Genomic DNA, 23773 nt, shown 5'->3' with positions numbered 1-23773 from the left:
GAGTGCCAAGAGCAGGAGGCAGAGCGAGAGCCTGCTGCAGAGAAGACAAGGGAGGGTGCATGAGGAGGGCACAAGAGTGTGAACAAAGGCTCGGCAGTGGGAATGAGCTTGGCCCTGAGAGTCTGTGAGGGGATAACATGGGCTCTGTGTCCTTCCCACCCGAACTTTCCGCCGTCTGGCCCAGCCCCATCCAGCAGTGCGGCTTGGCAGCTCTCAGCTGGGTGTGTGAGAGCTCAGGCTGGGACCCCCTGAGGGTGCTGAAGCACCTCGCACTGGCAGGGAGGGTGGGCAGTCTCCCTCCAGGTCCTGGAGAGATCTCAGCAGCTGAAAGCCTCAGGGCAGAGCTGCTCTCCTGGGAAGGGCCCCGTCTTCCCCATCACCCTAGGAGTGATGGGTGAGGACTGCCTTCCTCCGTCAGACAGGGAGTTCCCAGAGGGCAGAAGTTCTGTCTCCCCCATCAGACTGGTAGTGCCCCAGCACAAGCTATGTCTACTTTCATCAGAAGGAGCTCCCTAAGGGCAAGGTGTTCCCCATTTTCCCTTCCAGGGGGGAGCTTCCTGGGATCAGGGTCCACATCTCCTTTATCAGATTAGTGAACCCTTAACAATGAGGCCACATCTTCTCTATTGACTAGGGGGATACCAAGAGCAGGGTATATGCCTTTCCCATCAGATCAGGATGTAACCCTTATAGACTGGGGAACTCCTCAGGACCAAGGCCAGGTCTCCCCCATCAGATTGGGAATTCTCTGATGTCTTCATCCTCAGATCAGAGGATTCCCGGAGGCAGAGTCTGTATCTTCCCCCTCAGACAGGGCGTGTGCTGGGGCTGAGCCCTCACCTCCCCCACCTGACTAGCATTTCACCCACAGTGGGAAGAGGTGAGTGGCTACGATGAGAACATGAACACGATCCGCACGTACCAGGTGTGCAACGTGTTTGAGTCAAGCCAGAACAACTGGCTACGGACCAAGTTCATCCGGCGCCGTGGCGCCCACCGCATCCACGTGGAGATGAAATTCTCGGTGCGGGACTGCAGCAGCATCCCCAGCGTGCCCGGCTCCTGCAAGGAGACCTTCAACCTGTATTACTATGAGGCTGACTTTGACTCCGCCACCAAGACCTTCCCCAACTGGATGGAGAATCCGTGGGTGAAGGTGGATACCATTGCAGCCGATGAGAGCTTCTCCCAGGTGGACCTGGGGGGCCGGGTCATGAAGATCAACACCGAGGTGCGGAGCTTTGGACCCGTGTCCCGCAGCGGCTTTTACCTGGCCTTCCAAGACTATGGCGGCTGCATGTCCCTCATCGCTGTGCGTGTCTTCTACCGCAAGTGCCCCCGCATCATCCAGAATGGCGCCATCTTCCAGGAGACACTGTCAGGGGCTGAGAGCACATCGCTGGTGGCTGCCCGGGGAAGCTGCATTGCCAATGCTGAAGAGGTGGATGTGCCCATCAAGCTCTACTGTAACGGGGACGGCGAGTGGCTGGTGCCCATCGGGCGCTGCATGTGCAAAGCAGGCTTTGAGGCCGTGGAGAATGGCACCGTCTGCCGAGGTAAGGGCCACAGCGGGGCAGGTGCCCCTGCAAATGCATGGTGGTCTTGGCTGCAGAGTCGAGCCTGGTAGCCTGAGCTCAGGCTGGCAAGGGCAAAGCCCTGGAGCTGACCTTGAAGCACTCTGGGGCCAGGGTTTCCAAACCTGCAACTATTGTTCAGCTTCTTAGAGCAGCAGTATCCAACCTTTTTGGCACCAGGTACTGGTTCCATGGAAGACAATTTTTCCATGGACTGGTGTGGAGGGGGATGGTTTCGGGATGATTCAAGCACGTTACATTTACTGTGTACTTTATTTATATTATTATTACATTATAATATATAATGAGGTAATTATACAACTCACCATAATGCAGAGTCTAATGCCGCCACTGATCTGATAGGAGGCGGAGCTCAGGCGGTGATGCAAGTGATGGGGAGTGGCTGTAAATACAGATGAGGCTTTGAAGCTTCGCTTGCTCACCGTCTCTCACCTACTGCTCTGCAGCCCAGTTCCTAACAGGCCATGGACCAGCACCAGTCCATGGCCCGGGGGTTGGGGACCACAGTCTTAGAGGGTGGCACTTGGATGACACTTGCTGAACGATGATCCATGCACATGGTGCAGGTGGTATGCCAGACGATTGGGGTTGGTATAGGATAAAGGTTTTTCATTTTAGTTATTATATGATTATTAATAATGTCCAGTAGCATTTTTCTTCACTTACAAAAGTGATATATTCCCTGTTTAAGAAAATGTATGTCATAATAAATAACATTGATAGGCCAGGCACAGTGGCTCATGCCCATAATCCCAGCACTTTGGTAGGCCAAGGCAGGAGGTTCTCTTGAGGCCAGAAGTTGGAGGCCAGCCTGGGCAACATAGTGAGACCCCGTCTCTACAAAGAAAAATTTAAAAATTAGCCAGGCATAGTAGTACATGCCTGTAGTCCCAGCTACCCAGGAAGCTGAGGCAGGAGGATCACTTGAGCTCAGGGGTTTGAGGCTACAGGGAGCTATGATCATGCCCTGGCATTCTAGCCTGGGTGACAGAGTGAGACACTGTCTCTAAAAAAAATATATGTTAATAAGTTAACATTTTTTGAGCTTTTACTCTATTAGTCAGCATAGGCTAGGCTCTGCTGAAGTGACAATAAAATATTTGTTTCTCAACATAATGCTACATGTCCATCATGCGTCAGCTTGGGACTCTTCCCTCTGGGAGCTGAGCAGAGGGAGGACCACCACTTGGAATGTTGCTATGGAGGCAGAAAGAAGGAAAGAGTGAGACTGTATACTGGCTCTAAAGCTTCTACCTGGAAGGGCCAAAGCAAGTCACATGGTTACTGCCAACTCCAAGAAATGGGGAAGTGCAGTTTTACTGGGAGCCAGCTCTCATGACTGGCACTTGGACAGTGTGCTGAGCACTGCTATGACTTAACTCACCTAATCCCCACAAGAACCCTGCAAAGGAAAGTACTGTTGTATTTGTGAAGTTGAGGCTCAGAGAACTCTTGCAAAGCGTCAGCAAAGCATCTGGAATTCTCACCCAGGTAGTGTGGTTCCAAAGCTCACCCTCTGAACCACCATGCCCCATAGTTAATTTAAGGAAATATATTAAGTAAACAGCAGTACAGCTGGTGTTTGAATATAGCAAAGAATCACGGAGGTGGTGTGTAAACGTAAGAAGTTTATGAGAGGTGCTACGTGGTGGTATGAAGGCCGTGACGGTAGACCTGAGTTCAAGTCTCAGCCCTGCCAGTTACTGGCTGTATAACCTCAGCCAAGTGTAAAACCCTTTTCCATAGGGTTGTGTGAGTAGTCAAGAGCTATGGGCATGTACAGTACTTATAATGGTTCCCAGTGCTCAGGCAGTGCTGTAGAAGTTAACGAAATGAAGTGGTGTATGCAAAGCCCAGCCTGTAGCAGGTCCTCAGTGTGAGCTGTGATGGTGGTAGTGGCACAGGGGATTTGAAACCTACGTGTGCTGCTTCCTCTTGCATGCCCCATTGGAATCAGAGGTTGGGGGCAGATGCTGGGGTGCCTCAATACCAGGCTGAGGTTGGACTCTATTCCACGGCCCTGCAGAGCCAGTGAGAGTTTAGCCTGGGGATGGTTGCAGTGATCCGCACCTGATAAAATGCTTGTCACATCCACCATCTCTGTGGCTCCTTGCTCCAGCCCTTTATGACAAGCCAGGCAGCATTTTTAAGATCCCTGAGAGGAGGAATGGGGGTGCCAGAAGGCAGGGGCCTGCAGGGAAGCTGTTGCAAGGATCTCGAGAGAGGATGGCAGCCTGGACTGGGGAGTCCACGGCACTGGAGGAGAACAGGGCTGTGATCTAGGGATGTTTTGCCAGTGAGGGGGATGGGATGTGACAACAGGTCAGAAAGGGAGGAGGGGGAGGAGTCAGGGATAACAGGGAATTCCAGCTTATAGGGAGGTGATGGTTCTGGGGGAAAAAAATGGGGAAATTAGGAGAAAGGGCTGGTTTCTTGGGGAAGATAATGACTTTGATTTTATATCCTTGAGTATGAAAGTGCACAGCCTTTGAAGATGGCAGTGGTGAGACAGGGTGTAGGGGACAGAACAAGCAAATGGGAAACCAGTCACTCGTTGTTGGTTGTTTATTCATGCGTCACACTTTTACAGAGCTTGCTCTATGTCAGACTGTGCCAAGCATCAGGTACTACAGAGAAAGATCGGCCTGTGGCCCTGCCTTCTGGAGCTCATGGTCTAGGGCAGGAGGCAGACGTGTAAATGAACAAAGGTGGTGATGTATTAGACTTGTTTCAATAGGAACTGCTCAGGCTGCGGTGGGCACAGATGACAGAAGCCTTCACAGAGTGGTGACATTGGAGCTGAGTCTTGGAGAGGGATATGTTGGGTAGGTGGCCCAGGACTTCTGGAGGATGGATCTGCATGAATAAAGGCCTGGGGACATGAATCAGCTTGGCCCATTAGGGAGGCAGGTTTGGTATGGCCGTGGCTAAGGGCACAAGGAGGGATGTAGGAAGAACTGTCACTGGAGGGGTGCTCAGGTGAGGAGGTGTATTAGTTACCTATGGCTGCATAACAAATTACCCCAAGACCTAGCAGTTTTAAACAACGAACACCTATTATCTCAAAGTTTCCGAGGGTCAGGAATCCAGGTGTGGCTTAGCTGGGTGCCCTGGGCTCTAAGTCCCTCATGAGGTTGCAGTCAAGGTGTTGGCTGGAGCTGCGGTCTCATCTGCGGGGTTGACAGGGGCGGGATCTGCTTCCAGGCTCACTCCAGGTTATCGGCAGGCCTCTGTCCCTCACCACGTGGGCTTCTCACATGTGCAGCGACTTCCCCCAGAGTGAGAGAGCCAAGAGAAAACATGGGGAAGCTCCCAAGACGGAAGCCACAGTCTTTTTATAACCTGATTTCAGAAGTGACGTCTCATCACTTCTGCCATATTCACTTCATTAAAAACAAGTCACCAAATTCAGCACACACCCCAGGGCGGGAATTACACAGGGTGGGAGTTCCAGGAGGGGAGGTCACTGGGGCCATCTCAGAGTTGCCGGTCACAGGCAGGTTCTCAGAGTCAGAGCCTCTGGCTGCAAGTGGTGAGGGTGCGAGGTGATGCTGGGCAGGACGTGCCCAGCCCTGGCTCCCGTCTGCTCCCATCTTCCCCAGGCCCTGCCCAGCCAGCGTGGGTGTGAATGGGGGCCGGTCGGGGTGTGATTGATGAGCTCAGGGAGCCCAGAAGGACACCAGCTGCTGCTGTGAGCTGCGCTGCAGCCACCCAGATGTGGGGTTGCTCCAGCCAAGCCCCCTGGGCACGGGCCCTGCCGGCCTGGGACATGCAGGAGTAGTGATTACAGCTCACATCTGAGCGGTCGGCCAGCCGCTTTCTCATCGCCTAGCTTAGGGGTCCTCAGCCTTGACTGTGGGTCAGAATCACTTGGCACGTTGGTTAAAATGTAGCCTCCTGGGTCTGGCTCAAACCTTTCCCGCAGGGCTGGTGGTGTGGGCAAGAATCAGCATTTTTAAACAAGCAGCCCTGATGATTCGGGACCATTAGCTCAGATACGTGATGTGATAACTCACCCTTGGCTGGCGGAGCTGGGACCCAAGGCCAAAGGGATGACCGCAGCCCAGCCCCAACACCACCCCAGGGAGCGTCCATACTAAGTGGGGGGGACATTAGCAGAATCTCTAAGAGGGTGTGGTTTGAAAAGATCCATTTAATATCGAGATACAATTTGTTAGGAAAAAAATCCGTCACTTTGTTTATATAAATTAGAGAAAATGAGGCTGGACAAAGTCTCCTTGGCAGATGGGGAGTTGGGGAGTCCTGGTGAGGAGTGGCCACCATCCCAGCGGTGGACATTGATGGTGCACAAAGGCTTTCTGTAAGTTCCTGATGCCGTCAGCGGTTTACGCAACTACAGGCTAAACTGACTCCATCTGACCAAGTTCCTCCGGTGCCTACTGTGTGCAGGGCACAGTGGGAGAGGGTAGGGGCCCGGGAAAGCCAATCATTCACCACGCGTGTCTCGAGTACCTACTGTAAGCCAGGCACATACCGGTGGGGGAGAATTCAGAAATGAACAAGACGGACACACTCGTTGCCCTCCCAGAATTTGTGGGTAGACAGGGGAGATGGAGGAAAAAGTTAGTGAACAAATAAATAAACTTGTTGCAGACCGTGATGGGTAAAGAAATCACAAAGCGGATCTGCTTCAGGAAGGGCTTCTTAGAAGAGGTGTCATTTGTGCTGATGGGCCTGGGAGGGCTGAGGGTACCTGGGAAACCCTGACACTTGGGATTTGTCCCCCAGTGGCTCCTGGGTGAGCAGGGGACTCAGACACACGGGAACAAGGCAGAGCGTGGTCCTGCCAAAGTGAGGTCTCTCCAGGCAGAGCACTTTGAGAGCATGAGGAAGAAGACATCTCTTTTGACGGGGGGTCTCGAAGGCTTCAAGGAGGAGGTGGCACTTGAATTAGGCCTTGAAGAATGAGTAGGATTCGCACGGGTGAAGGGAGGGAGGGAGGGAATTGTCGGTCAGGGAACTGCAGGATAAAGGCCCCAAGGTGTGACAGTACAGGACATGTTGGGTGGTGGCTGGTGCTTTGCTGGGCGTGGGGGCCAGGGTGCGACTTTCCTATTCCCTGTTCACTGGGTGCCTAATCTGGGCCTGTGCTGGCTGTACAGCTGCCAGGTGAGGACCCCTGGGACATCCTTGAGCTCTGGCCCCTTCCCCTACCTCAGTCTCCAACCTCCTCAGGGTCCCAGTCTCCACTGGGGCTTCTCACCAGCAAGTGTGCCAGGGGTGGCAGGAGGTGTCCCTGGAATTCCTTCTCTGCAACAACTGCTCCCACCCAAGGCCCCGAGTCTGTTTCTCTCTTTCCAGCTCATTTTAGGTTTGATTGTCAATGTGCCCCTGCCTCAGTTTCCCCAGGCCTGTCTGTCTCTGCATCCCTACTTCCCTTGGTCTCTCCTTCCCCACATCAGCCCCTCTTCCTCCTGCCCAGCAGGGGCCCCCAGCCTAGCCGATTTTGGGGGCCCTGCCCTCCTCTCTCCCAATAGCCAACCCGCATCTGCAACGGATCTGGAGGCAGTTCCGCAGTGAGCATGATTGCTGCGATACTATCGGGGCGTAATGGGATTTTTAATATTTAGCTTGGATGGGGAGAGGGGCTGCTAGCCAGCTTGGGGTGGTTGCACGCACATGTTGATTCGCTGGCTCCCGCTCAGACTCCCCGGTTCCCAGCTGCTGGGCTTCTCCTCCCGGTCGCTCCCTCTTGTCCACCCTGCCCTGCTGTGCAGCCCCCGGCCGGCTCTCTCCCCCACCCACGGCCTCTCCTTGACCTTGGCTTTGGAGACCTGGTTTCAAACCCCGGCTCTGCCGCCCACTAGCCGTGTGACCTGGGACAAGCAATTGACCCTCTCGCAGCCTTTGTTTTCTCATCTGCAAACCAGGGTAAACAGAAGGGTTGTTGTGCAGAGTAAATAAGCAAATACCTAGAAGAGTGTTATAAAAATAAGAATAAGGACTTTTATGAACATTGTCTTTGCCTATGAACAGTTTGGGTTTGTTTTTTTTTTCCCCTGGGTGAACTTTTTATTTTGAGGAAAAAATAACTTTTCCTGTCACAAAAGCAATGCAGGTTATTTACAGAATCTTTAGAAATTACTGATAAGCAAAAAGGAAAAAAATTAGAATCACCCATAATCCCATCACCCAGAGATAACCACTGGTATAAATCTTCCCAGGAATATTTATGTGTATTTACACATATTGATTTTTTTAAAGAAAAAATGGACTGCTTAAAATACTTGAGGATTTTTGACTTGATAATATTTCGTGGACATCTTTACATGTCATGTTAGAGCTACAAGATCATTTTGGGAGGCTCTTAGAATTCCATAGTATAAATGGACCACAGTTTATCTTGTACTCTTCTATTGATCCACAGGTAGGTTGCTTGCAGAATTTTGCTGTCTTAAACAAGTGCTGGGGTGAACTTCATTGTTCCTGTCTTTTTGCACCGCTGCTGGTATTTGCATAGGATACATTTCCAGGCATGGAATTGTGGGGTCAAAGGGCATGTGCTTTTTTTTTAGAGCTTTTGATACACGTTGCCAAATTACCCTCCAAAAAGGCTAGGCCGATCCTGGCAGCAGGATCTGAGAGTGCCTGTTTCCTTGCATGCTCACCAGCATGGGATATTATGCCTGTGGCTTTATTTTCTGTTTGACTCCCAGAATCCTGTGCTTCCCCAGCCAAGGTAGGGAGGGGGCCAGGGGTCCTCTCTGGGCCCTCAGAGTTGGATCCTGGGCCACTCTTGGGGTGGCCTCCCTCCCACCCTGCTTTCAGCTCCAGGCCTTCTCACAGAGCAGTGGCCCAGATGTGTCTGGGGGAGTCTGCAGGGGTGGGGTGCGGTCAACGTGGGGGAGGGGAGGAGGGAGGCCGCCAGCTGGCAGAGCCTGTGCTGACTGGGGAAGGGTGTGAGGGTTGGAATGCAGGGTGGGAGGGAAGGCTCAGACCCCCACACAGAAAGTTCTGCTGCTTCTCTTCAAGGGCAGGGTGGAGACACACAGTTGGGGGAGGGGGAGGGATAATAGACAACCCCTGAAGACCTCCAGGCTCAGACCAGGGCTGAGACCACACAGACCAGCCTTTTGGGAAGGGGAGTAGATAGGGACCCTGGCCAATGCACTCAAGCTATCAGGTCTTTGCTCTTAAAAACAGGAGAAGTTCTACACCCTCCCTCACTTCCCGTTTTCTATCCATCCATTGGTCCATCTGTCCATCCATCCATCCATCCATCCATCCATCCATGATATGTCCATCCATCAAACGCCCACTGAACACCAGCTTTTGCTTTTTCTGCTCCTTGGAGGGTCAGTGATGTCTTCGTAGAGGACCAGCAAGCAAAAGCATAGTGAGTGTCTCTTATGTGCCGGCATCAGGGGGTCCTAGGAAAGATCAGTCACGGTCCCTGCCCTCCAGGGCCACCCAGTCCAGAGATGTGGGCAGACACATCTGTGGACAGTGGAGGTGCAGGGGGACTGGTGTCATGCTGAAGAAAGCGGAGCAGCAGGAGGAAGCAGACAGAGGACACAGCCCGTCCAGGGGAGCAGTGGTCAGAAGGCGGCTCTGGGGAGAGGGGGCGCTGGAGAGGAGCTGAGTGAGGGGCAGGAGTTAGCCAGGGCAGGAGGAGGTGCCAGGGTGCGTGCTCCAGGGGGTCACTCCAGCCCTGTCTCCTCTCTGAGTCAGCTGAGTGGCAGGGTCTGGACATCAGGGTGGGAGATAATTCTTTCTCTCTGCTGTACATATTCCTGGTGGTCTGGACAGGAAATAGGGGATAAGTTTGGCTCCAGAACAGCTTATTCATTTTTCACTCAAATAACACTCCCTGGGTGCTGCTCTGCGCCGGTTCCTGGACTAGGTGTGGGAGCTGCCTAGACGATGAAGGCCCTTCTTGCCCTCCTTGGAGATTCCAGTCTGGGGTGAAGGAGACAGCTCCATCCATAACTGCAACCTTGCAGCACTTAGGAGGGAGAGCGCTGGGGTGGGGTGGGGGGGCTTCCTGGAGAAGGAGCCATTTTCCCAGGGCTTTGGAGGATGGGGGGAACCAAGGGCAGAAAGGAAAATTAGTCCAGAAAAAAGATGGTCGGAAATGATATTCTTTTGTTTTTAACCCTTCCCTCTGGCTTACCCCTGGACAGGGTGCCGCTGTCTGGGGAGGAGCCAAGGAGAGGTGTTCTCAGCCAAGGAGAAGGGTGGGAGGGACCAGGGCTTCAGTGCCCCTGCTGTCAAAGGCTGAGGGAGGCAGGCGCTGAAGGGGGTCCCGAGTGGCCTGGAGAGGCCCGAGACGGGAGGTGGGAGGTGCGACTGTGTGCCCACACTGTGCTATATGCCACGCTTCCATAATCCTATCGAGTCTTCTGTGATATCACAAGCTCCATTTTACAGATGATGAGACTGCCTTCCAGAGAGGGCAATCGAGTTGCCCAAGGCCACACAGCCACTAAGTAGTGAGCCGGAATTGAAGCCTGGCCTTCTCCGTCTCGCTGAACTGCCACTGCCCCGGGTCGGCCAACGCCAGATTGCAGAGTCCTGAGGCCCGTGTCTTGTCCCACCTGGCCACTGAGCCTCCATCCCACAGAATCTGTGGAGGGGACCAGCAGGGTGTGATGGGAAGGGTCTCAGTTTCCTTACCTGAGAAATGGGGACAGGAAACCCTGCCCTGCCCCCCTCTAGGTCACTGAGGAGCCCTGAGATGGTGGAAGTGAAAGGAGTTTGACAAAGAACCGGCTGAGGGACTCACGTCCAGGATTGTGGGACTTCAAGGGTTGTGGGGTGGTGGCACTTCTGGGGGAACCAAAGGGTTTCTCAGGGGAGGAGGGAGGCCATGCCTGAGCCCTGAAGGAGGAGTTGCCATCCCATCAAGAGGCAGGACGGAGCACAGTCCTGGTGCAGGGAACCCCCACCTCCAGGGCCTCTTCTCCTCATACCAAGGGGGCACAAGGCCTCAGGGAAGGAGCCTCCCCACCCTGGCTAACCTATGGCCAGAGAGAAAAGCCCCCCATCCGTCCCACACAGCGTCTACCAAATGCTTCCTCGTGCTAGCCCTTCCTGCCCCGTTGCCTTGAACCCTCCCATCAGATTAGGAAACTGAGGCCCAGGCCAACGTGACACCCCTCTTAGGTGACAGAGGCAGGTCTGCGCTTTTGTGCCTCCCATTTCTGATTCCTTCTGCACCCCTAGTCACCCTGACCCTCAGTCACCCTGTAGGTTTAGGTAAGGTCATCCCTGTTTTACAGAAGGGGAAACTGAGGCTTAGAGAGGTTAAGCAGCCTCTCCAAGGTGACAAAGCGAGGAAGGGGCAGGATTTGAACCCAGGCCATCTGACCCTGAGCCCTGCGCTGTCTTCTCTCAGCCCCAGACTGGCTCGTCCACACCCTGAAAACGTCAGGTTGACAGGTTTGGTTGCAGGGTGTCTCCAGAACGTTCCAGCAGGACCATAAACAGCTGGGGAAGTTCCCCTCCCTCCGGCCACTGCCTTTTCATCTGGCTGGGCTTCGGGATCTGGCAAGAGAGGCCCGTTTATTGAGGAAGTTTATGCATTTAACAGTTTAAGCCTTTCTAAGCCTGTGGTACAACAGGATTTGGGAGCCGTTAACAATCCTGTGTGGTTAAGAGATTTTCATTGCTCTGTGGCAGCTGGCTCAGGCCCCACTGGCCTGCTCTGGCCTCCGCCCTACCCTGTTGGGGCACCCTTCCCCCCCACCCAGGGGCCCTTTGTCCTCAGCCCCCTTCGCTACTGCTTCTCCCTGCTCCCCCACCCAAGCCTCCAGGTACGAACTTTGACGTCACACCTCACAAGAGCAACTGAGGCCCAGAGAGGGCAAAGGATTTGCCCTAGGATGCACAGCAGGTAAGAGGCTTGGACTGAGAGCTGCCTGAGTCCCTTCCCCTGTCCCGGGCTCCCTGCCTTGTTAATTCCTCACTGGCAGAACTTACAAAGCCCCTCTAAAACCGGCATCTGTTTGATCCCCACCAGGCCTTTGAGGCAGGGGGATGGGGACAGCTTGGCCAGGTTTGCTCACCTTGTCAGGTACAGAGCTGAAATCCGAACTCAGGCCTCCTGAAGTCCTAATGAGAATTCGCACCACACCAGACTGGTGGGGTTTTTTTCCATCGCCTGGGGGGGAAATGCCATTTGTAATTATAATGTCTTACATATGTACAGTATTTATTTACTTACACCCTGCTTTGTTCCAAAAAAGATTGGAGGCCGCTTTTGTGTAACATTTGGTCTCACCCCATGAGATACTTTGATCTGAATGGTACCCACATGAGAGCAGCCCAGCAAAGGTTATTATCACCACTTTGGAGACAAGGAAAGCTGAAGCCAAGAGGGGACGTGACTTTCCCAGGGTCACAGAACACTGTGGGGGGCCGAGCCTGGACTGGAAGCCAGTGCTGCAGCCTCCTAGGCCGGGGCTCTTTCCAGACCCCTGGTCATCTCTAGGATGTCCAGGCAGACAGCCCTGCCCCCCCACTTCGCCTCTCCTTCTGCAGGAGTGAGACCCCGGGGCTCCCCTGAAACTCAACAGGAGTCTTTATCTCCTTCCTGGGTGGGAAGAGGGGGGCCTGCCTCAGGGAGATGTGTGAAGAGGAAGGGATGGGAACAGGCCCCTCGACTGGCCGGTGGCTGGGGGACTCTCGCTGGTGTCCCAGGCTTTCCCTGTCTGTCTCCACGGAGCCCTGTGGCGGTTGGATGATGTTGCTATTTAAATCACAGATATTTGTTTTCTGGTCCCAGTAACCTGTCTGCCCAACCAGCCAGCAGGCCAGGGAGAGGGCCACAGAGGCACGTCACTCCCATTTCACTTGCATCTGAACGTGATACACGCACTTTGTCTCTTGTCCTCTCTGTCCCCCACACCCCACAAATGAAGGGGGCTGAGGCAACTGCTCACCAACCTCACAATTATAAAACCTGGGGCCCAGACGGGCATGGTGGCTCATGCCTGTAATCCCATTGCTTTGGGAGGCCAAGGTAGAAGAATCGCTTGAGGGCAGGAGTTCGAGATGAGCCTGGGCAACCTAGCAAGACCCCATCTCTACAAAAAGAAAAAAGAAAAATTAGCCAGACGTGGTGGTGCGCACCTGTAGTTCATCTACTTGGGAGGTTAAGGCGAGAGGATCACTTGAGCCCAGGAGTTGCAGTGGGCTATGATTGTGCCATCGCACTCCGGCCTGGGTAACAGAGCAAGACTCTGCCTCAGAAGAAAAACCAAAAAAAAAAAAAAAACAAAAAACAAAAAAACTGAGGCCCAAAGATGTTAGATAAAATGACATGTCCAGGGACCCAGCACTCAAACTCTGAGTCCTCCTCCCAACTGTCTGCACTTCTTACTAGACTCTAATTATAAACAACAGGAATACGGGTCCAGGGAGGAGGCAAACACATATTGATTGAGTGCACAGGCCCGGCTCGGTGTAATGCTTTGCTGAATCCTTACAATCCCTAGAAGTTGGGTGTGACTATTACAGAGAAGGAAGTGGAAGCTCAGAGAGATTAAATAACCCACCCAAGGCCACACAGCTAATGGATGGTGGAGCCAGAAATGAAATCCGAAACCTGTACTCGTCCCACCGGAACATTTATAGTGTTTCATTGTTAGTCAATTTTTTTCACATTTCTTTTCTCGTTTGATTCTTAACAACCCTAGGAAGTAAAAGGGGTCTTATCCCCATTCTTCAGATGAGGAAATTAAGGCTTAGTTAGCAAGGTGAAGTGACCTGCCCAAGGCTCACTGCTAGAAAGGGTCAGAGCTGGGACTAGAACAGGGTCACTGGGTCAGTTTGATTCCCAAGCCTGGACTCTTCTTCTCTCTCCCTGGCTGCTTCCGTCCGGCCCCACAGCTCCAAATGCCTTTCCCGGGCTTATCTCCAGCCGGGACCTCTCTTCTGAAGTCCCTACTCGCCTGCCCAGCTGCCTCCTGGACACCCCAGTCTGCTCCCGCCCTGCTCCTCCAGTCTGTCGCCACCCGCGGCCAGCGGTGTCCCTGGGACCCTTAGCCTGCTCAGAATCCTTTGAGGCTCCATCTTACACAGAGCAAAGCCAAGGTCCTAAAAATGGCCCCCAAGCCCCCATGATCTGCCCCGCCACCCTCCGCCTCTCTGACCTACCCCTCCATTTCCTCCTCGCCCTCCCGCTCCGGGCTCGCCGGCCTCCTTGGCTGTGCTTCTGCCTGGAACGTTCTCTCCTCAGATAGCCACACTGGTTGCTTCCTCACCTTCTTCAGGTCTCTGCCTAAATGTCACCTTCCTACTGAGATTCCCGTCACCCAGCTTTTATGCAGGCACACAGCCTGTCCCCCTCCCTTGCATTACATCTCTCCACCATCCTTGCTGCCATCTGACATACTGTGTATTACTAGTGTGACCTCTGCCGCCGTCTCCCCGGGCAGAGTGTAGGCTGCGCGAGGACAGCATTTCTGTCTGTCTCGGTCACCACTGCACTTCCAGTTTCTAGGACGGTGCTTAGCTCACAGTCTCACCCACCCTAGTCACGGACATTGGACCCTCCCAACCCTGGTGTGAGTGGCGCCCAGAAAGGTCCTTGGAGAGGCTGGAGTTCCTCCTGCCCCCTCTGGGGGGCTCCTTGGGTGGGACAGACGTTTCTAGGCACAGATGGAGGGTCCTTATTCTTGATACTCAGGGTTTCCCTGAAATCTCAAATCCTCCTTGGAGCTGGAGGCCTCAGAGAGCATCTATCAGTCTTACTCATTGTTTTGCATTAACAAACGTAATTGCAGCGCCTGCTCCATTCTCTGCCCTGGGCTGACCGTTCAGAATCCCTGCGATTAGACCAGAGCCTGCTGTTCGGGCCACAGCTCCCACCACGTGCCTGGGTCTGTGCAGACACAGAGCTGGAAGAGAGGGTGGAAGGAGCTTTGTGTGGCAGAGAGATCCCCGCCCTGCCACTTGCAGGGCTTACTTGGTCAGGTCCTCTTCCTGAGCCTCAGTTTCCCTGTTGTTAAATGGCACCAATCGTCCCAGCTTCCCAAGGTTTGAAGGGGCTCAAAGGAGTAAACGGAGCTCAGAAGACAGGAGGAGGATGCGGAGGAAATGGGTTGCCCTGCTCCAGGAAGGAATGTTTCTCGGGGGAGGGGGAGGACAGCCCAGTGCCTGGCAGAGTTCCTAGAAAGCAGGGCAGTGTATACATGTCTAAGGCGGGGTGGCATGGTAATGGATAACCCCTCAGTTACAAGCAAGCCTGGACACACAGCAGGTGTCTAATATGTGCTTGTGGAATGGCATTGTTTTAACAAGCCAGGGTGCTTTTATTGAGCAGAACAGGAGCAGTTCACAGAGTCAGGGCACCTGGGTCCAAATTTGGGCTCTGCCCCCTCTGGCTCTGGGACCCCGGCAGACCATTCCCTCTGCTTTCCTCCCACCCCCAGAGCTCAGTGTCACCATGTGTAGAATGACTTTTAGGCACTAACAGCCTCTGATTCTGTTCTGCCTTGTCCTCATGGTGTCCCTCAAGAGGCCATCAGGGCAGCTGTGACCACCTGTGACAAGAGGACAATGACCCCACATTGCCTGCCACACCCCAGACACCAATGAGCAGGAAGACTTAGCAAAGTAGGTGAGAGCCGGCTGCCTGGGTTCAAATATTGGCTCTGACATTTACTACCTATGTGGTCCTGGAAAGGTGACTCCTCTCCAAAAGCCTTGATCTCCTCGTCTATAAAATGGGTATAATAATATATGGAATGTTATGAAGACTCAAGGAGATAATAGAAAGAAGCGTTTGGCACAAGGCGGCATAGCATCTGGCACAAGGAGTGTGGTCAGTAAATGTTAGCTCTACTGATTGTAGCCTGAAAATTACTGTCACCTCCCCTTTTGTAGATGAGGAAAGTAGGGTTCAGCAAAAGCAAGTGACATGCTTCAGGCCACACGGCAAGTAAGTGGCTGTCACCGAACACAGGTTGTTTGTTGGACGGGAGATGTGGCCTCGGTGAGGCTTGGGGGCCATGCAGAGCTATTTTTCTCCCCGTGTCCCCACCAAATTCTGGGCCTAGGGCCTTATCAGCCTTAGAGAGAAAAGGTTCTGCCCCGGGAGGATTTGCAGACCTGACCTGGTACCTGTCAGGCTCACACTGGCTCCTTCCAGAAAACCAGATGCAAGTTTCCAGTTTCCGCCTTAAAGGCATCGCCATCTGACAAGCAATACTGTAAGACCTAAGCATGGTCACTGGCACATTTGTGCTGTCGGGGCAGGCCTTGTAGCTTTGGGAGCCCCATATCCGTATCCCTGGCAACCCTGGCCCTGAGCTGCCCTGCCCCCACCCCACTGTCAGAGCCGTCTGCTTGTAGAAGCTCCCCGGAGACCTGGGAGGGATGTGCACGCATGTGCTGGGTCAGCATGCAGCGTCCCTGGTACGCATGCGTGTGTGCTGGGCCTGCTGGGAGTTGTTTGTGTGCCTGTATGTGCACAAGTGTACCCACTGATCAGCATCTGCATGTGCAGTTGGAACATCTCTGGACCTGTGAGCATGTACGTACATTTCAGGGGCGGGCTATGCACGTACACCTGCCTGCACAGGTCACCCTGGAGCCCACTGTGAGTCTTTACTCTCCCCGTATTCTGTGTGTTCCCGTGTGTTCCTCACCTGCCGCGGCACATCTGTGTGCAGGGAGAAACACACTCATGTGTTTGCTGGATCATTCGGACAAGTGCATGCATAAAAGTGTGTGTGCAGCACCAAACAAGTGTGTGCATCCAACAGTGCAGAGAGGTCCCCATCTGTGTGTGTATGCCACCGCTATGTGAGCACACTCATGGGGTCATGTAGATGTGTGTGTGCGTGGGTGCATACCCACCTACAAGGAGATCGGCCAGAGTATACATATTCAGGTGTATGTGTGCATATTTTATCAAGCCAGTTATACATGCACTTGAAAATGGGTATTTGTGAGCACCTGTGTGTGTGCACCCATGCTGGATCAATAGACACACACACACATACACACATACACACTTTCTGGAGGCCAGGATGTCAGGGCCATTGATTTTCTGTCTCTCAGAAATTCCCTTTGAGGTCCTCTTCATGTCTCTTTCATGAAGGGAAGTCGGTGGTTCCAGCGTTCTTAAAGCAAACAGGGCCCGTTTTGCAGGGAGGCTCCATGCCTGGCCTGCCCGCCGCTCCCACTGGTTGTACACGCACATACACACACACACACACACACACACACACACACACACACACACACACACACACACACGGGCCCTGCAGGGGGGCAGGGGTCAGCTCCCCGTCCGGACTCTCCTGTTTCCTAGCCGTGTGGCCTTTGCCTTTTCCCTTCACTTCCGGAGCTTCAGGTTCCTGCTCTGCCAGAGAGGCACTGGGTGGCGGTGACAGTGTGAGTAGTGAAGCCCTGGGCCAGGCTGGGGCTTGTCATGCTCCTCTCTTCTGTGCCAGTGTTACCTTTACGAAGCACTTCCGCCTTCTTCCTGGGGACAGAGGCAGTGTCTGCTGGGCAGGCCAGCAGAGGAGCTTGGGGAAGGTCCACAGGGGCTGCCCCACTACGGGGGTCTTCTGCTCCCGCGCTTGCTGACGTCCCTCCATTTCATCCTGGCCACCACCCTGTGTGGCAGCTGCTTTTGTCCCCATTCCGCAGAGGAGGAAACTGAGGCCCCAAGAACTGCCAGGACTTGCTGAACCTCACAGGGAGCAGGTGGCAATCCAGGATTGGGACCCTGGGCCGGGTGACTCCGGAGAGCCTTCCCGCCGCATTCCAGGAATGCTTCCGAGAGCAGGCGGGAGTAAGAGGCTGGGCCTTGAAGGATGCCCAGACCCCACGGGCGGGGACGACAGCATCCGGGCCCAAGACAGGCTAAGCACCGCCTGGAGGAACCGGCCTCAGCCCTGCCGCCTGCTCGGGCTCTCCCTTCCCCTCCCCCTCCAGATGGGCAGCCCCGCGCGGGGTCCCCTCCCGCCTCTCTTGCTGCAAGTCTTTGTGGCCCGGGAAGAATGCCTCTCTTTATCTCCAGGACGCCCCTTCCCTTTGATTCTCCTCTCCCCAGCGTTTCTGCTGACCTCTGCGTGTTGGGAATCCAATTAGAGGAGCGGACCGAGAGAGTGACAGCCGCGCCGAATCCCGCCTCGGCCCTTCCGAGCACGCTCGGCCGAGCTGCCAGCGGCGCGGGGCCTGCTTGTCATGCTGGGCCCTGCGCGGGGCTTTGTGGGGATTAGCTGCCGGGGGTGGGGCGCTCGCAGATGGGACCAGAAGTGATGCTGGTGAATGTCACGTCCCGGCGGACAGCGAAGGAGGGGGTCCACCCAGCGCTGAATCCAGCATGGGCAAGAGGAGAGGAGGGGTGGAGGGCGGGCTGGCCTTGGCCTGTAGGGGGTGCATAGGGGTCCTTTGGGTCCCCATTTGAGGCTTGGAGGGTAGAGCTGACAGCCAAGCTCAAATCTGCCTGCTGTGGGGCGGGGGTGCCAGAATTTCCACTTGGGAGGGGCTCTGGGGGGTGGATTTGATTGCAGGGGTAGGGTATTGAAGCCTCATTTGCAAAATGCTTTACATATGATGGGGGAACAAGGAATGGGGAGGAGACAGCCATTGAGAGATGTGTCTAAAGCACTTCCTGCCTCCAGCCGCCCCTTGGCAGGGCCACCAGTCTAAGGCCAAAGCCTGTGCCCTTCCCCGCCCTACCATGAAATTTACGTTCCTAGTTTACAGCTGAGGAAACTGAGGCTCCAAGAGGAGAAAGGTCTGGCTCAAGAACACAAGGGCAGTCGTGGTGGAGCTGAGATTTCCCATCCCCATGCACCTGGGTACCCCTGTCCCCCATGTCACCCAGCGCCCCTCAACTCCCTGGACCTCCTGAGTGAGGGAAGGCAGCACCAGAATATGGCCTGACTCTCAGCCCCTGGAGCAGCAGATGCCCCAGCCCCTCTGGACATGGCTGGCGCCTACCATGTGCCAAACCTTGTGCTGGGCCAGAGCCCAAAGGGAAGTCCCACGGGGCCTTGGCCTCTAGGAGCTCACAGCGCAAAGAGACAGGGAGACCTCAATGCACAAAGTGTGTGAACCAGGGAGTAAGGACTGTGAGGGCCCAGGAGGGAGACCAGGAGGTGAGGATGGGACCACACTCAGCCTGGAAGGCCTAGAAGGCTTCCTGGAGGAGGGAGCATCTGAGCGGAGACCTAGAGTACAAGCAGAAATAGGCTGAGGAGGCCCTGGGTAGTCCAGCAGGGCACCTGCTGCTCCTCGTGCTCATCCCACAGCTGCCAGGGCTGAGCAGGGCTGACCCACCCCACCCCGGTGCCCCGGTGGGGCTGTGGCCGCCTCCCGGGCCTGGCGGAGTTGGCAACCTCTGGATGCTCAGGATCTTCTGGAAGAACCGTGGTTAGAGAGAGTGGTCAGGAGGCCACTGGAGATCCGGCATTTCTCTAGCCGTGCTGGGCACCACACACACCCTCGCTCAATCCTCACCAGCCCCTGGGGAGCAAGTGAGAAAACAGGTTCCAGGAGGCAAAAGGGCTTGTTCAGGCTCACGGAGCATGTTAATTTATGGGCCCAGCATTTAAAGTCAGGACCCCATTAGACCTTTCCCACCACCCCGGGCCGCTGCAGCCAGTGTGCGTACGCATTTAGTGGGCTGGTTTGGTTGCTTGGTTGGTGCTCCCACCCAGCACGGAGCCTGGCACATAGTAGGTGCTTAGCAGGTGGGTGGTGGATGAGTGGATGGATGGAGAAAACCAAGCAACCTATCAATCAATTCTTCCTCACCTGGTGCCTTTAAAAAAAAAATAACAAATCTACACCATCCCTCATCTTGCCAGTGAAGGCTGTATTAAATATGAATTAGGCTTTCAGCTTAGTGCTCTGAAATACAAAATGGGGAGGGTGAGTGGACCCCAGAGATCAGGAAAAGACACCCCAGTCAGCCTCCCACACACCCTGGTCTGCCTGGGCCTGAAAGCGCACACACCCGCTCACACCCGCTCACGCCTGCTCACACCCAGAAACACACGCTCACACCCGCTCACAGTCACACCCATCCACACACAGAAACACACTCACACTCACACTCTGAAGCACACATGCAGACCCGCTCACTCACACATCCTCACCTGCCCTCCGGGGTGGTGCCCGGGTCTAGGACAGCAGCTCACTGACAGCCCCTCTGGCTGCCCACCCTGCTCCAGCTGGGGCCCCTCTGGGCTCCACCTGGCCCTGCTGCCAGCTCTTCCCCACCGCACACCCTCCCTGCCCTCCACTCTCCCTGAACTTGACTCCTCCTCCCTCAGCTGGACTCTCCCTCCTTCTTCCTTTTCCCCTTCGTGTCCTCTCTGTGTGTCTCCCTCCCCACCCCTCTAGCCCCTTCCCTGTCTTCCTCCTTTGGCTCCCCCAGGCCCTAAGGGGACACCTGCCAATGCCTGGACATGCCAGGGCCCTGGGAGAGAGCTGTGGGCTGGAGGGTGAAGCCTCTGTCCTCAACCCAGGCACACTGGGGTCGCGCTGGGGTCAGAAGGCAGCTCCAGCCTCCCCCCCGGGGAGGGGCTGGGTGTACACAGTCGGGGCGGCTCCTTAGTCCCCTCCCCTGCAAACTGCCGACCTGCCCTGGCCAGGCTGAGCACCTTGTCCTCATTCTCCAGCACGTCTGCTGTGCACACGTTTACTGAGCAGGTTGGGCCTGGGCACAGGCTTTGTGTTCACACAGCCCCGGTTCCAGTTCCCTCCATGCCCTGAGCAGGTGCCTCCACCTCTCTAAGTCTCAGTTTTCTCATCTGTGAAATGGGGGCAGGAGACTCTGCCTGGAAGGGTTCAGTGTGAGGCTCAGATGAGCTAAAGCAGGCCTGACACAGAGTAGGTGCTCAAGGGTGGTGTGGAAGATGAAAGGGAAGAGGAGGGCAGGTGAGCAGGCCAATCCACCCCCTTGGACTCTGGGGACATGCTGGTAGAGCCACGATCAGAGCCCATTTGGCCCTGAGGTCGGTGAGGGCAGAGTGAGGGGCCAAGGTCAGGGGTTACAGGAAGTCAGCCCGTAGAGGCTTTGGAGGATCTGTGTCCTGAGTGACACTGAGGCTGAGGCCCCAGTGGGAGCCACTGGTGGGGATCCAGCCCAAGGCCTGGCCAGCTGAGAGTGTGTGTGTCACTCTTGGCACTCCTTCCCGCCGCCCCCCAGGGCTAGGGTCCTGCAGGTGTGGGAGGAACCAGGCCTCTGGACTCCACATCACACATGGGTCATCTCTATGCCCCATGCTGGGCACAGGGGCCTGGCCTGTTGATTCTGGAGAGACTTTAGAGAATGGGCTCTGAAGGGACAGAGTGGTGCCTGGTTTGGCATGACCCCATGTGTGTCTTTGAGCCACACTCAGCCTCTCCGAGCCTCAGTTTCCTCACCAGGGCCCTGGAGTAGATTAAACAAGGGACTGCCGGCCCAGAGTGGGCTGGGGTAACTGTCCCCCGACCTCCCGGAGTGCTCCCCAAGATGGACATTCAGACCTGCCCCTCGCCAGGGCCCGACTTGGGCCCTCCCTTTCAGGAGCCAACCTCCCCTCCCACTGCCTAAGGAGTCTGGCCCTCTGCCCCCTCTCCAGCTCTCTGCGACCACCCAGCCCAGCCAGCTGGGCTGGAGGGGATCAGAGGCTGTGAGCAGCCCCCTCTCTCCCGCCCACCCTGGACTCCGGGGTCAGCAAGCCTTCAGGGGGGTGGCAGGGAAGGGCTGTGATTCTTTTGGGTGGGGGTAGAGGTGGGGGTGAGGATGTGGATAGGCAGGTGCACACGCGTGTGTGTGTGTGTGTGTGTGTGTGAGAGAGAGAGAGAGAGCACGCACACACTAGCGCATATGTGCCTGCCAGGGGGCCTGCAGATGTGTCTGAGGGTGAGGCTGGTGGAAGAGAAGACAAAAGAACAGAGTGAGCGAGCAGGCGCCGGGGGTGGGAGGCCGAGCCCATTTGTATGCAGCAGGGAGCAGGAGCCCAGCAAGGCCGGCTCTTCAGAGGAGCCTCGGTTCCCAGGGCGTGGAGAGAGCTGAGACCCTGCATGCCTGCAGAGCCCTCCCTCATACTCCATCCTGCCCAACCCTAATTGCACAGGTGGGGAAACTGAGGCTGGGAAGCCACATAGCAAGTGACTGGTAGAGCTGGGACTGGAACCCAGCCAGCCTCCTAGACCAGGGTTCTTCCCATCAACTGAGTGCCTTTGGGGACTCCAGCCAGGTATAAAACTGGATAAATGAAAAAATGAGCAATGACCATTGATGCTTGTAAAGTGCACTGTGCAAACATTTAATGATAACTCAGGAATCTTCACACAACCTATAACGTATGTGCCGTTTTTATCACCCGCTCCCTTTTAAGGGTGGAAAAACTGAGGCACAGAGAGGTGCCGTAACTTGCTCAACATCACACAGCTTATAAACTGCAGAGCCAGGATTCAAACCCACAGCTGGTTCCAGAGTCTGTGCTCGCTGTACCTCCTAGAATATATTAAAAGCCCTTGAACATGAGGAACTGTCACATCTCTGTACCCCCAGGTCTGAGCACTGGCCAGGCACATAGCAAGTGCTCAAGGATGCTTGTTGAATAAGTGAATGAATGAATGAAGGAGCGAGGGGCTTCACCACAAGGATGTCTTCCCAGGCCCCAGGAGCCCAGCTTCTCAGCACAGTAGGGTCCTGTGCATTTGGCCCCTGCGGTCCCCACCCCCATCCCCACCAGGCAGGTGTTAGCTGTGCCCTCCACAGGGCCAGGCCCCACAGGGACAAAGCCGGGGGCGCGCCTGGGCGGCCCAGCCCCTGTGCAGGCTGAAGCTGCTAACAGGCTGGAAATCTCTTTTGTCAAAGCCTGCACTGCCTCCAACCTCCTTTAATTAAAGACAATTAGTGCTTTCAGCCCCTCTGCACAGCTCAGCTCCCCTGTTTGCAAACACACAGCTGCGGGAGCTTTGTGGGCCCCCCCCTTGCCGCCGCCCCCCAGCCCCACTTCCCCAGAGACACACAGAGGTGCCTTTATTATCAACGCTCCGGCTGCAGCACCAAGAGCAGACGCCTCTGCTTCAAGACAGGATGGGAACGCGTCCCAGTGAGGGGGGGAGGGGAAGAGCGGGGGACCCTGGGGTGGCCTGGCACATGTGGGCTGTGGGCCTTACTCTTCGAGGAACAGCCTGTGGGTGCCAAGTCCCGCTGGGGCTCCTTCGAGGGACCTGCCACCTTCCTTACTCCTCTTCTGTCTCCTCCGTCCCTCTATCCCAGCTTCCTGCAATGTGGGCTGTTGTGTGTTTTCTCCCAGGACCTTGTCTCTGACCTGGGCCCTGTAGGGCACAGACACTGGCCCTGAGTACTACCTTAGGAAGGAAGGCAAAGGGAGAAAAGGCTTTTATTGAGCACCTGTTGTATGCTAGGGCGTAGAGACTCTGGAACATCATTCTGAAGCATCCCCATCTTATAGACGGAGATGTCAAGGCTCAGAATGGCCCAGTCACTTGGCCCAGCATGACGGAAGTGGCAGAACCAGCATTTAAGGCCAGGCCTTCTGACCTCTGGAGCTGAGCATACTAGTTGGGTCTATGCCTATGAGAAGCCCCAACTCCTAGAGGCCAAAGTGTCAGCTGGTCCAGCTCCCTGCCGGCCTCCGCCCCCGTGGTCTGAGCCTGTGCCTTGTGCCAGGCAACCCCTGGGTATCGGAGAGGGCACAGCTGCAAGCATACCCTCCAGATGGTCCCAGTAAAGGGAAGATGCCGTTGACAGACCCTTACACGGTGGCGGTGCCCTGCACTAGGGGAAGGCTCTGCAGAATTCCCAGGCAGCACAGAGGAGGGAAGGAGTGTTTGCAGGGAGAGGTGGGAACATTTGAACTGGTTCTCAAGGGATGAATAGTTGTTCTCAAAAAGGAGGACAGTGGGGCAAGAGTATTCTAGCAAAAGGCCAGGGACATAAAAGAAAAGCAAATTCCAGGAGAGATGTCCCTGTGGCTGTTGTGGATGAGGGGACAGGGGACCAGAAAGGCTGACATCACACAGCAGACTGGTGCCAGAAGGGGAGCCTGGCCTCCCTCTGAATGCAGTACTGCACCTCTCCCCTCTCAGCTGCAAAGGTGGGACCGTTTGCGCTCACCTGTGTGCCCCAGGACCTAGCCCAGTGCCTGGCGCAGAGCAGGGGCTCGGTAAATACCTGCTGAGTAAATGAGATGCCCCAGGGACGGAGGGGAGAGCCCGTGGCT

General features: G+C 55.3%; 1 protein-coding gene across 2 annotated transcripts in view; it reads left to right on the top strand.

The window, feature by feature from the left end:
- Nucleotides 1-877: 877 nt before the first annotated feature.
- The window catches only part of EPHB2 (EPH receptor B2), a 115068-nt gene continuing 92172 nt past the window's right edge, over nucleotides 878-23773 (top strand). The window contains exon 1 of one of the 2 annotated variants that reach the window (XM_045546068.1): nucleotides 878-1556. In XM_045546068.1, the coding sequence (XP_045402024.1) occupies nucleotides 902-1556 (655 nt within the window). In that variant the 5' untranslated portion in view covers nucleotides 878-901. The remainder of the gene's footprint in view (nucleotides 1557-23773) is intronic. The other variant, XM_045546069.1, reaches the window with a different exon arrangement.

The sequence above is a fragment of the Lemur catta genome, chromosome 3 (assembly GCF_020740605.2).
Source record: "Lemur catta isolate mLemCat1 chromosome 3, mLemCat1.pri, whole genome shotgun sequence".
Lineage (NCBI taxonomy): Eukaryota > Metazoa > Chordata > Mammalia > Primates > Lemuridae > Lemur > Lemur catta.
This window is presented reverse-complemented; position numbering and strand designations above follow the sequence as displayed.